This window comes from Myxocyprinus asiaticus, chromosome 1 (genome assembly GCF_019703515.2).
Source record: "Myxocyprinus asiaticus isolate MX2 ecotype Aquarium Trade chromosome 1, UBuf_Myxa_2, whole genome shotgun sequence".
In the NCBI taxonomy this organism is placed as follows: Eukaryota; Metazoa; Chordata; class Actinopteri; order Cypriniformes; family Catostomidae; genus Myxocyprinus; species Myxocyprinus asiaticus.
In genome coordinates, this window is record NC_059344.1 from 46813890 (window position 1) to 46828583 (window position 14694).

At 43.5% G+C, this 14694-nt stretch overlaps 1 protein-coding gene across 1 annotated transcript in view; it reads right to left on the reverse strand.

Moving 5' to 3' along the window:
- LOC127443208 (neural-cadherin-like) overlaps positions 1-14694 on the reverse strand; it is a 379800-nt gene that overhangs the window by 101549 nt on the left and 263557 nt on the right. Inside the window, exon 21 of the mRNA XM_051701811.1 lies at positions 3183-3409. Coding sequence (XP_051557771.1) covers positions 3183-3409 — 227 coding nt within the window. The remainder of the gene's footprint in view (positions 1-3182; positions 3410-14694) is intronic.

A 14694-nucleotide genomic window follows, 5' to 3' on the forward strand; every position in this document is an offset into this window, starting at 1 on the left:
AGAGGACAGACTCAATGACTGCTGAGTAGAACTGTATCAGCAGCGCCTGTGGCAGGTTGAACTTCCTCAGCTGGCGAAGGAAGTACAAACTTTGCTGGGCCTTTTTCACAATGGAGTCAATATGTGTCTCTCACTTCAGGTCCTGTGAGATGGTATTGCCCAGGAACCTGAATGACTCCACTGCTGCCACAGTGCTGTTTAGAATGGTGAGGGGGGCTTAGTGTTAGGGTGTTCCTCCTAAAGTCCACAATCATCTCCACCATTTTGAGCGTGTTCTGCTCAAGGTTGTTTTGACAGCACCAGACAGCCAGCTGTTCAACCTCCCTTCTGTATGCAGACTCATCGTCATCTCAGATGAGGCCGATGACAGTGGTGTCATCTGCAAACTGACAGAGGGGTCCTTGGTGATGCAGTCATTGGTGTAGAGGGAGAAGAGTAGTAGGGAAAGCACACATCCCTGGGGGACACCAGTGCTGACTTAACAGGTCCCTGAAGTGAGTTTCCCCTGTCTCACAAGCTGCTGCCTGTCTGTCAGAAAGCTGGTAATCCACTGACAGATAGACATGGGAACAGAGAGTTGGTGTAATTTATTCCGGAGTATAGCTGGGATGATGGTGTTGAAAGCCGAACTGAAGTCCACAAAAAGGATCCTTGCATATGTCCCTGGTCTGTCCAGATGATGCAGGATATGATGCAATCCCATGTTGACTGCATCATCCACAGACCTGTTTGCTCAATAAGCAAATTGAAGGGGATCTAGAAAGGGTCCAGTGGTGTTCTTCAGGTGGGCAAACACCAGTCTCTCAAATTATTCCATGACCACAGATGTCCGGGCGACAGGTCTGTAGTCATTAAGTCCTGTGATTTTTGGTTTCTTTGGGACAGGAATAATGATTGAGCATTTGAAGCAGCATGGGACTTCACACTGCTCCAGTGATCTATTGAAGATCTGTGTGAAGATGGGGGCCAGCTGGTTAGCACAGGATCGAAGACACGCTGGTGAGACACCATCTGGGCCTGAAACTTTCCTCGTCTTTTGTTTCCAAAAGACGCAGCTCACATCATCTTCACAGATCTTAAGTGCAGGTCAAGGGAGGAGGGGGTTGCAGGAGGTGTTGGTGTTTGTGTGAACTGAAGGTCAGAGTGGGTGTGGGGTGTGAGATTGGGCCTTTCAAATCTGCAGTAGAACACATTCAGGTCGTCAGCCAGTTGTTGGTCCACCACAGGGTTGGGAGTAGGAGTCTTGTAATTTGTGAGTTGTTTCATGCCACTCCACACTGATGCAGGGTCGTTAGCTGAAAACTTGTTTTTCAGCTTCTCAGAGTATCTTCTTTTAGCCACTCTGATTTCCTTGTTCAGTGTGTTCCTGGCCTGACTGTTACAGACTTTATCCCCACCCCTGTAAGCATCCTCTTTGGCCTGAAGAAGCTGCCTGAGCTCTGCTGTAAACCATGGTTTGTCATTGATGAACTTTAAATAAGTCCTAGTAGGAATGCACATATCCTCACAGAAACTGATATATGTTGTAACAGTATATGTGAGCTCATCCAGGTCTGTGGCTGCAGTCTCAAAAACACTCCAATCCGTGCAATCGAAGCAGGCTTGTAGTTCCCGCTCTGCTTCATTGGTCCATCTCTTTACAGTCCTTACTACTGGCTTGGTTGATTTTAATTTCTGCCTGTAGGTTGGAAGAAGATGAACCAGACAGTGATCAGAGAGTCCCAAAGCTGCTCTAGGGTCAGAGCGATATGCATCCTTTATTGTTGTGTAGCAATGATCCAGTATGTTCCTGTCTCTGGTGGGGCATGTAATGTGCTGTTTGTATTTGGGAAGTTCACGTGTGAGATTTGCTTTGTTAAAATCCCCAAGAATAATAATAACTGAGTCCAGGTATTGTTGTTCCGTGTCTATGATTTGATCAGTCAGCTGTTGCAGCGGCACATTCAAACATGCGTTTGGCGCGATATACACACTCACCAGAATAAACGAGGAAAACTCCCACAGTGAGTAGAAAGGCTTACAGTTAATAAAGAGCACTTCCAAATTAGGACAGCACATCCTCTTTAACGTTGTTACATCTGTACACCAACTTTCATTGATGTAAAAGCATGTTCCACCGCCTCTCGTTTTCCCCGTTAACTCCGCGATGCGATCCGCTCTGAACAGCTGGAAGCCCGGCAAATGTAACGCGCTGTCCAGAATGGCTTCACTCAGCCAGGTTTCTGTGAAGCACAAGGCAGCAGAGGTTGAAAAGTCCTTGTATGTGTGGGTGAGGAGATGTAGTTCGTCCGTTTTGTTAGGAAGAGAGCGGAGATTCGCAAGATGAATGCTCGGCAGCGTTGTTCGAAAGCCCCGCCGACGGAGTTTGACCAGCGCACCGGCTTGTCTTCCTCGCCTGCGTCTCCTGAACAACAAAGCTGCGCCTCCAACTAACATGTCTAGCAAAACGTCTGAATATTCAAAAACCGGGAAAAGACTGTCTGGTATAAGCTGTCAAATGTTCAGTAGTTCGTCTCTGGTAAAACTGACTGGATAAAGATTACTAAACACAGGACAAACAAACAAAAACAACAAAACAATAAAAGCGCTCCACACAAAGGAACTAAGACTTTACTTGTACATGTGACCAAAGACTTGAGAGACTTGATTTAGACTTGGCCTTGAAAGACTTAAGACTTGACTTGGACTCTACCCCAGGGACTTGTGAACATGCCTGTTCACTCTCAAATTATTCCAAACATGTATGACTTTATTTATTTATTTATTATTATTTTTAATGAGGAACACAAAAGGACAAATTCTTATGAATACTTTGGCCCATATTTTCAATACAATGGCAGTTGATAGTGACTCACTTTAAAGATTCATTCTGCATGCAAATGAGTGCTATGAGAAGCTTGTGGCATGCATGTTCACATGAGAATTTGTGATGTTTTAGCAGTAAACAAAGCAAGCTCTCGTAACACACTTGCCACTATGAATGAGCCCAGCTTATAAAGCTCATGAATGTGCAAAGGGCTTGATTGAAAAGATACAAAGAGGGATAAATTAATGCAGTACAAGCACTCATGCTTTTGGAATTGTTCATAGATAAAAATAAATAAATAAATAAAAATGTTATATGCTTATTACAAGGTCAGATATCTCTATATCAATATTAACATCCATTCCACAAGCCTTACTTTCTGTTTATGAGCTGCGAGGTATCCGTGCACTTTCTCAGCCCTGAGGAATGGCACACTGTGTATGGAGAACCTCACATCCAGAGTCTTGTCCCGCACCTCCACCAGACTGAAAATGTTGATGTCGTCTGCCCCCACAGACAGCATATCTGACAGGAAGTCTCCGAGCAGCTCGTATCTGCTCCTAAGATTGCCACGACGTTCCATGAAATCCACAGCAGAGATATCTGTCAGAAACACAGACATACAACAGGGCATTAAAACCATTGAAATTTGACCTAAACCACAAGAACCTCAGAGCCTTGAAAACGGAGGAAAAACAGCTCCATTTCTAATATGGCAGTGAACTGTGGTGCAAAGCTCATAAAAAATGCATGGTCAAGTTTTCCCTCGTCAACACATCTCCTCGTCATTAAATGAGGTTAGTGCCTGCCACTGGCTGTTCGCTCAAACTCCAGTTGACAAGCCATGTCAAAAAGTCTAAGGGTACGTTTACACGACAACGATGTACTAAAAATGGAAAAGTTTTTCCTTTGCGTTTTTGAAAAGTTTTTCATACAGACGACAACGTTGTCAAAACGATCCCCATTCACACGGATCTGCAAAAACGACTAAAAATGCTGTATTATGCATGCCAGGCCAGTAGTTGGCGATGTCACTTTGTAAAGTGTTTTCAGGCACCAAAACACCGTTTTCGTGTAAACGAACAGCCAAAACGCACAAAAAGTTTTCCATTTTTAGTTGAAAACATTGTCGTGTAAATGGCCCCTAAGATGAGAACTCAATCTACTGCATGCTACAAGTCTTTGTCATTCTGGTAATGGGTCTCAACTGTACTTTATGGTTGTGGTCACGGCTCCCCCATCACATCATGATAAAGTTGGCCACAGCAAATTGTGAAGATGGTCAACCATTTGGCCATTGTCTGTTCTAATTGGGATGCTTACCCTTTAGCGTGAGTGGTTGAATGGTCGCCTCAGGGGAGGTGTTAGACCAACTGAGAGGGACTCCATGTTCAGTCTGTCCCCAGGCAAGTGAGTCAGCCTCCCTTGGGGCCATTTTTGGAGAGTGTCAGGGATGTCATGGACTGCACTGACACTTCACAACTCACAAAAGAGGAAGGGGCATGTTGGGGGAAATTGGAGGAGATTTTCCCTAGAATGGGACTCCCTGTTAGTGACCCTCCCATGCCCCTCCCACTTTGGAAACCATGGGAACCATATGTGGCAACAAACATTGGGGGGAATAAAATCAGCATATAGCCAATGTTAAACACAAAAAGCAGTTCTGAATTCTTCAACAATTTTGCAATCGTGGCATGGTATTACAAGTAGCTAGGAATGTCATTGCATCTGTCTCTATGGCCAAAATGCTATGCTGTAATATGTCCATTTTAAGGGAACCTTTATGTAAAATGGTGAGATTGTTTGTGTTATGTATACCTCATTAAGCAAGAATGCAAAAATACATTTTTTAATTTGACCATGAGGCTTTGAGGAACAAAAGTACAGTCCATTCTAAATGTTGTAGGTCATAGGTCACAACAAAGAAAATATGTCGAAAAATGTATTTTTAATTTTGTAAACAATTTTAACGCTTGACACTCAAGTTCACAACAGTACAACAGTATGAACGGCTATCCCTTATGACCTTGCTTTCCTTTGTGTCAAATTACATATGGTGTCTATTTTGACTAAAGGGTGTTCACACTGACAGCGATCAGCAGCGACAATATAACCTGTGTCCTATGACATACTGTAGTCGAGTGTAACCAAGACTCTCCAATGGGTCCTGTTATGCTACTGTGAAATGTTTCACTGTTCTACAGTACACAGTATGATCCATCTGTATTCATGTACAGAGATTTAATAAAAACATCGGTGCAAGGAAAATCAAGTCAGAAATTATCACCATTCTAAGTGAGTTTGATTCATGCATTGATAGATCATTCATCATGTTAATGATATGATGCATAATGCACAGCTGCAATGTACATACAAACACTTCCCCTACGGAATTATAAGAATGCAAGAAAACTGATTCTTTGACAAATTAGAATGCCATCTCTTTTTTCCCCGGCAATGCATTGCATTTTTGATCAGTTTACAAAAAGCAATGGCCAGTTACGCAGCCCACCAATTGTGTTAAGGTAACCACCAGCAGGATTGCCTTCTAGTGACCAACAGTACAGAGACCTGGCAACCTACAGCATTAAAATCGCTGTCAGTATGAATGGGTTTAAGGTCTAAACCAGGGGTGTCAAACTCATTTTGGGTCACAGGCCTGATTGGACCAAACGACATTGCTTGGGGGCCAAGTTAATATATATATATATATATATATATATATATATATATATATATATATATATATATATATATATATATATATATATACATACACACTACTGGTCAAAAGTTTTGAAACACTTACTCATTCTTTATTAGAATTTCTTTTTTTTTTTTTTTTTTTTCACATTTAGAATAATAGTGAAGTCATCAAAACTATGGAATAACATAAATGGAACTTATGAAATGAACTTAACTGGGAAATATGTTGTGACTAAACAAAATCCAAAATAAACGAAAACTGTGTTATATTTTAGCATCTTCAAAGTAGTCACCCTTTGCCTAGAATTTGCAGACATGTACTCTTGACATTTTCTCAACCAACTTCTTGAGGTATCACCCTGGGATGCTTTTTAAACAGTATTGAAGGAGTTCCCATCTATGTTAGGCACTTATTGGCTGCTTTTCTTTATTATTTGGTCCAAGTCATCAATTTCAAAAACTTTTTTAATTAAATTTTAGTTTTATAATGAAATAAATTAATATGATGGCACAATTATATTTTTGTCTACAAAACTAATTTCAAACATTTAAGCATATGCCTTCAGATCAAAAGATTTTTAAGATCATGAGAAACATTTCAGTCAAGTGTTTCAAAACTTTTGACCAGTAGTGTATATATTTATATAACATTCATTTTATATACGTATTGCCCGTCCTACAGGCAATACAGGTGACCGCCATGTCTGACGGGGCCCTGTGAACTCTCCGCAATCCAATGGTTTCCAGAGTGCTTACACACTGGATAAAGTGCAACATGTGTGGATCATTTAACATACAAATCAAAATGATGGTGAAAACTAAAAACATCATATTATGTATAAAATGAGCTTTGAATAATCACAAAAAGACAAATAACTGAAAGTGACAACAAATAAAATAACAGCAGTGTATCAAATCGGCAAGAAGTAAAGCTAAGCACTACACACTAATCTGCATAATTTATTTGCAAATCATTACTGGGAACTAGAGCGCGGCTTCTTGTCACAGTTTTATTAGACAGGAAGGAATTCAGACTCTAGCGATATAAAGATGCAAAAAATAAATAAATAAAAAAATAAAAAATAAAAAATAAAAAATAAAAAAAAAACTCGCATGGAGTGAAAATATGAGTAATTAATCTGGAAAATAACCAAATCATACTATCAGCAAAGATGTCAGCTCTCTAAGAGGTGTGTGCATTTTCTTTACATTTGCTTACAAATATACAGTACTGTGCAAAAGTCTTAGGCACATAAGATGTTTCACAAAATCATTTGTCTTAAGATGGTTATTTATACCTTCAGCTTTAGTGTCAATAAGAAATATGAATGTTAGACTCCCAAACATTACTTTTGCAAATATAAAAGATTAGAATAGAAGAACAGGGAGCCCTGCAACAGATGTCAAGGCCCCACAAAGCCCCCTACTGAAAATTGTGTCTGTCTGAGATAGACAGAAGCAATTGAGACAGCCTAAATAGATAGAAGAAGTGGGGCGAATTCCAAGAAGCTTGGAACATCCTATCTGAAAACAACCAAGAAAAACTGTGTCCAGGTGTACCTAGGAGAATTGGTGCTGTTTTAAATGCAAAGGTGTTCACACCAAATATTGATTTAGCTTTTTGTATGTTTACTGGACTTTGTATGACATTAAGTGATAAATGAAAACTATTTATTTAATTATTTTTGAAGACATCCTCACTATGCAACATTTTTCACAAGAGCCTAAAACTTTTGCACAGTACTGTATATTTCGAGGTGTTGTGTTAATAGGCCCTATTTAAAATATGTAATTTTATTTATAAATAATTATACATTATACATTGCTGTAGTTACCTTATTTTCCCCAATGTTTTAACTTTTATTGAAATGGAGTCCAGGGGGAAACTTCAAAATAAGAGTCCATAGAAACAGGAGGGAGACAGAATGTGACAACAATATACAAATAATAATATACAAAGTACAGTATACAATACACACAATATAGAATACACAGTATACAATACAAATAATATATATATATATATATATATATATATATATATATATATATATATATATATATATATATATATAGTGTGTGTGTGTGTGTGTGCAGTAAGGTTGTATAGTGGTTGTATTGACATTCAGGCTTTCGGTTGATAGTCAGTTGCCAGTGTGTTGTTAAGAGAAATATAATTTATGACAGTCCGGTGTGAGATAATAAGATTAATAAAGTGCAGTGCTGTTGTATATTGATCGTGAGAGATCAAGAGTTCAAAAGTCTGATTGCTTGGGGAAAGAAGCTGTCATGAAATCAGCTGGTGCAGGTCCTGATGCTGTGATACCGCCTGCCTGATGGTAGCAGTGAGAGCAGCCCATGGCTCGGGTGGCTGGAGTCTCTGATGATCCTCCGAGCTTTTTTCACACACTGCCTGGTATAGATGTCATGGAGGGAGGGAAGCTCACCTCCGATGATGTGTCTGACAGTTCGCACCACACTTTGCAGGGCTTTGCGGTTTAGGGCGGTGCTGTTGTCATACCAGGCAGTGATGCAGCCAGACAGGATGCTCTCTACAGTGCTGGTGTAGAACCGTGTGAGGATGCGGTGGTTCATTCCAAACTTCCTCAGCCATCTCAGGAAGAAGAGGCACTGGTGAGCCTTCTTCACAATGGCCTCTGTGTGGACGGACCATGTGAGTTCCTCAGTGATGTGGACACCGAGGTACTTGAAGCTGCTGACCCTATCCACCGGTGCTCCATTGATGGTCTTTTCTCCTGAAGTCCACCACAAGATCCATGGTCTTACTGACATTTAGGGAGAGGTTGTGCTTCTGACACCAGTGTGTCAGAATGTGCAACTCCTCTCTATAGGCTGTTTCATCATTGTCAGTGATCAGACCTACCACCGTCGCATCATCAGCGAACTTGATGATGGCATTGGAGCTGTGTGTTGCCACACAGTCATGTGTGTACAGGGAATACAGTAGTGGGCTGAGAACACAGCCCTGTGGGGCTCCAGTGTTGAGGATTAGTAATGAGGAGATGTTGCTGCCCATTCAGACCACCTGGTGTCTGCCTGACAGGAAGTCCAGGATCCAGCTGCACAGCGAGCTGTTCAAGCCCAGAGCCTGGAGTTTCACATCAAGCTTGGAGGGCACTGTGGTGTTGAATGCTGAGCTTTAGTCCACAAACAGCATTCTCACATATGTGTTCTTTTTTTCCAAGTGGGAAAAAGTGCATATTGTAACTGAAATGGCATCATCAGTGGACCGGTTGCTTCTGTAAGCAAACAGTAGTGGATCCATCATCCAACTGATGATGGGAGTTAGGGCAACAGGGTGCCAGTCATTTAGACAAGTTATCTTTGACTGTTTTGGTATGGGCACAATGGTGGATGTCTTAAAACATGTAGGAACCACAGACAGGGAGAGGGAGAGATCGAAAATATCTGTTAAAACTCCCGCTGGTTGATCCACGCATGCTCTGAGAGCATGGCCCAGAATGCAGTCTGGACCCACAGCTTTGCGAATATTCACCCATTTGAGAGATCAGGTTACATCCGCAACAGAGACAGTAAGTGAACTAACCTCTGCTGTGTCAGGTACGGGAGTTCTCTCCACGGAGGAGATGTTGTTTTCCTCAACACAAGTGTAAAATGTGTTAGCTTGTCCGGAAGAGTGGCGGTGGTGTTCACAGCAGAGTGATTAGTTGCTTTGAAGGCTGTGATTATGTTAATTCCCTGCCACATACTTCTCACATCGGTGGTGTTGAACTGTGCTTCCACTTTGTTTTTGTATTGGTGTTTGGCTGCTTTGATTTGGTCTGAAAAATTTGTTCATAAGAATACATTTTAAAGAATTGTATTCCTCTAATAAGCAAATATCAGCAAATGAAATTATGTATTGATCATACACATTTCTTGTTCATTCTTGATAATGTTCATTGTCCTACTTTTCCCACAATACAATGCGAATTAGACTTGTAGTCTTACTAAAGACAAATGTGAGCTTGTTTTATGCAACCAGCTTTCAACGGCGTCTTTAGCTAGCCAGACTAATTGTTAGACAAAGTCTTAAGTTAATGGCTATGTTTATGCAACCAGCCCCTGATCTTTTGACCGCATCCGATTTTTTGTCCCGCCTGTTTACATTCACTGAAGACAGATATTTTATCTGCAGGGTTGGGGAGTAAAGGAATACATGTAACAGGATTACGTATTTAAAATGCAAAATATAAGTAACTATACTCCACTACAGTTACAATTTAAATAATTGGTAATTAGAATACAGTTACATTACAAGTATTTTGATTACTGAAGAGATTACTTTGCATTTTATTGTCATTTGTTTCATTTAATATTTAGTCCTTTCAGATGGAAAACATTTATACATATAAATGATGCGATCCAAAGAGCATTTGAGCAGCGGTGAAACACTTTCTTATGATGTGTTACATTCATACAAGTAGACAGAGAAGTAAGTTTGAAGTAAGTTTGGAGCAGAAGAAATAGAAATAAACCTTGTGTAAATTGTCAGCTTTACATTAAGCTAAAATGCTATTTCTAGCCATTTTACATGCAAATGTTACCAGACATGGTCATATTTTTTTATCAAGAAAATTCACGTTGGATCATGATTTCTTCTTTTCTAGTAAGACCTTTGATATTAGGGCAAAAATAGTGTTCTTGATAATAATTTTTGTATTGTTTTCCTGTACAAATATCTACAAATTCTTAAAACCAGATCAATTTGATTTATCTTGTTTTAGAAACAACACTACATAAGATATTTAGGTTTTTCAGAGAATGTATTTTTAACATGTGTATTTTGTCTTACTATACTGGCAGAATTTTTATGGTCAAAACAAGTGAAAAAATATACCAGTGCTGAAGAAGTAATCCAAAGTATTTAGAATACATTACTGACATTTTTACTGCTGCAAAGGTAAGCACAGCTTTATTGATTTCAACATCCGTCAAAAGAGAAGTGTGGCTAAAGCCCTATTCGGAGGGGATTAGTTTTCCTGACATATGTCCGTAAAGTAATTGTTACTGCATACGTATTAATATTTACCATTGATTCGCACAGGACACACTGCTGTCACACGGAACTGGCCTATTAGAAAATGTATACTGGGCTGATTAATTATACAGGAAGTATTAAACATGAGCATATACTTTGTCTGTGATTACAAGAAGAAATTGATTGGAATACCTGTCTAAATACAACAGAACTGGTAACTTTAACAAGCCTAATTTTATATTACACTATTGAATAAAAAATATGGAACATCCCTTCACATGATGTATTTTTATTTTTTCCCTCGGGAATATATATTCTGAAACACAGGACTCAAAACAATTTCCTGCACTCACTCTGCTTTAAAAAAAAGTGCTTGTTTTCTTCTCATTTTCCTAAACAACAACAAAAAAAGACTACTCGTTTCTCTTTTACATGGGTAAATAAACACTTGGCAGCATAAAAACTTGAGAAAAAGATGCATCAATCCAAACGTAACAGTCAGCGTCATCTGAAGTTCATATGAAGTGAAGCATGTCTTATATTTTCTGGCGTCTTCTTTTGACCAACATCCACTTCAGACATGGAGAACTTAAGAAAGAGTGGTATTTGGCTCAAGGGCTGGAAAGTGCAGATTTGCGGGCTTTTTACAAACATGTCAATTCACATGGAATAAATATTAGCAGGGGTTATTTTTACGGGGCGTTTTATGGTAGGTAAAACACGCTGTAATTTTTTACAGGCACGGGAATGTGCAGTCCGTAAAAAAATCAGGAAAAATCATTAACATGACTGATTCGCACAGGAATCAAATTACTGAGAAGGTCTGGTAATTATTACATTACCCAACCTCCCCATACAAAACGTCATGGTTACTGGTGTAACCTCCGTTCCCTGATGGAGGGAACGAGACGTTGGTGTCGATGTAGTGACACTAGGGGTCACTCTTGGGAGCCCGAGACACCTCTGGTCTTTGATAAAAGGCCAATGAAAATTGGCGAGTGGTATTTGCATGCCACTCCCCTGAACATACGGGTATAAAAGGAGCTGGTATGCAACCACTCATTCAGGTTTTACGCTGAGGAGCCGATATAAGGTCCGGCCATTTCAGCGGGTAGTTCAGCGTTGTGGCAGGAGGGACCAACGTCTCGTTCCCTCCATCAGGGAACGGAGGTTACACCAGTAACCATGACGTTCCCTATCTGTCACTCACTCGACGTTGGTGTCGATGTAGTGACACTAGGGGTCCCTATACAAAACGCCACAAGGCTGAACTGTGTTACGTGAACTGGCGGTGTGTGGTGGGCAGACTTGCTGTGTGCCTCATAGCCAGCACACCAGGTTGACACGTAACCTCCCCCAACACAGTTATGAGTGTCGAACGGCCCTTTTTGGGGACAAGTCGACTACCCAAAGATAGAGACAGGCTTAACCCAGTCGTGGCCTCTTTTCCCCTTCTCTTTTTCCACTCCCTAAAAAAGAAGGGGGATTATCCGACTGGGCCAACAGGTCTAGTCGGGGGGTGTCCCTCCCAAGGGGAGGACACTGCGGAGACCACACCTCGCCCCAAGAGAGGGGGGATATTTAAGTGGAAGAATACATCACATGGTCTTTCCAACCATGTGGAGAGCCTTCAAGGTAGATCCTGCCCAATGGGGGAGGAGTTACTACAAACATGGAGACTGGGGCAGAGGGGCTCTGCGCAAGGAAGACGCAGTTTGCCAGCAGGGAAACAAATTAGTGGAAGATATAGATCACATGGCGTTAGCCTTACAGGGAACTGCCATATGCGGAGCACCTACCCCAGAACAGGGCTCTTAGTTAGCGCGTGTACTGGACCGGCAGCGAGTCTCTCCGAAAACTCGACTGCCACAGGGCTCGGAGGAAGTCAACCAGGGAACAAATTTTGTGAACACTACTGGGAATTAACGGCGCACGTCTTCAGCTCAAAAGGAGGTGGAAGGCGCTATGTGCAAGCGATACACCTGGCTGGCTATCCCGGGCTTATCCGCTTGTGTTGCGTGCCACTACCTGGGACGAAACCGGTTCCACCCGGAGGTTGTAGAACCTTGCAAAGGTGTTGGGTGTTGCCCAGCCTGCTGCTCTGCAAATGTCTGTTAGAGAGGCACCTCTGGCCAAGGCCCAAGAAGCCGCTACACCACGGGTAGAATGGGCACATAGCCCTACCGGGGGCAGCATGTTTTGGGCGAGATATGCCATAGTTATGGTGTCTACGATCCAGTGGGCGATCCTCTGCTTGGAGACAGCGCTTCCTTTCCGCTGTGCAACCAAAAGCAGACAAAGAGCTGCTCAGAGATTCTAAAGCTCTGTGTGCGATCCAAATAGATGCATAAAGCACGCACCGGACACAGCGACGACAGGGCTGGGTCTGCCTCCTCCTGAGGCAGCACTTGCAGGTTCACCACCTGGTCCCTAAAGGGGTGGTGGGAACCTTGGGCACATAGCCCGGTCAGGGTCTCAGGATCACGTGAGTGTAACCTGGACCGAACTCCAGGCACGTTTCACTGACAGAGAACGCTTGCAGGTCACCTACCCTCTTGATGGAAGTGAGTACAGTCAGGAGGGCAGTCTTCAAGGAGAGTGCCTTAAGTTCGGCTGACTGCAAAGGCTCAAAGGGGGCTCTCTGTAGACCCTGAAGAACTACAGAGGTCCGATGAGGGAACGAGGTGCAGCCTGGAGGGATTCAGCCTCCTGGCACCTCTTAGGAACCTGATGATCAGGTCGTGCTTCCCTAAGGACTTACCGTGGACTGCGTCATGGTGTGCTGTTATGGCAGCAACGTACACCTTCAAGGTGGAAGGGGACAGCCTCCCTTCCAACCTCTCTTGCAGGAAGGAAAGCACTGATCTGACTGCGCATCTCTGGGGGTCTTCCCGACGGGAAGAACACCACTTAGTGAACAGACGCCACTTCAAGGCATACAGGCACCTCGTAGAGGGAGCCCTAGCCTGAGTGATCGTGTCTACCATCGCAGGTGGGAGACAGCTTAGGTCTTCCGCATCCCGTCCAGGGGCCAGACATGGAGATTCCAGAGGTCTGGGCGTGGGTGCCTGATGGTGCCCCTTCCCTGAGAAAGAAGGTCCTTCCTCAGGGGAATTTGCCAGGGGGGAGCTGTCGCGAGGAGCGTGAGGTCTGAGCACCATGTCTGGGCGGGCCAGTAGGGTGCTACCAGGATGACCTGCTCCTCGTCCTCCCTGACCTTGCACAGGGTCTGTGCAAGCAGACTCACTGGGGGAAAACGCATATTTGCGAATGCCAGGGGGCCAGCTGTGTGCCAGCGCGTCTATGCCGAGGGAGGCCTCGGTCAGGGCGTACCAGAGCGGGCAGTGGGGAGGATTCTTGGGAGGCGAACAGGTGCACCTGTGCCTGTAAAATCGACTCCAAATCAGCTGGACCACCTGAAGGTGGAGTCTCCACTCTCCCCTGAAGGTAACCTGTTGTGACGGCGCGTCCGCCGTAGTGTTGAGGTTGCCCGGGATGTGAGTGGCTTGCAGCGACTTGAGGTGCTGCTGACTCCAGAGGAGGAGACGGCGGGCGAGTTGTGACATACAACGAGACCGCAAACCACCTTAGCGGTTGACATATGCTACCGTTGTTGTGTTGTCTGTCTGAACTAACATGTGCTTGCCCTGGATCAATGGCCGAAACCTCCACAGGGCAAGCAGAATTGCCAACAACTCGAGGCAGTTGATGTGCCAATGCAGTCGCGGACTCGTCCAGAGGCCGGCGGCTGCGTGCCCGTTGCAAACGGCGCCCCAGCCCATTTTGGAGGCGTCTGTCGTGACCACGACGCACCTGGGGACCAGTTCTAGAGGAACACCTGCCCGTAGGAACGAGAGGTCGGTCCAAGGGCTGAAAAGACGGTGACAGACCAATGTGATGGTCACGCGGTGTGTCCCGTGGCGTCATGGCCGTCTCGGGACTCGAGTCTGGAGCCAGTGCTGAAGCAGCCTCATATGCATCAACCCGAGCGGGGTGGCCACCGCCGAGGATGCCATATGCCCCAGGAGCTTCTGAGGGACGCCTTCAAACAGGCCAGCACCAACTGGGCGCACTCGTTCGTAAGGCGCGCCGTCAAGGAGACTGAGTCCAACTCCAAACCGAGAAAAGAGATGCTCTGAACCAGGAGGAGCTTGCTCTTTTCCCAGTTGACCCGAAGCCC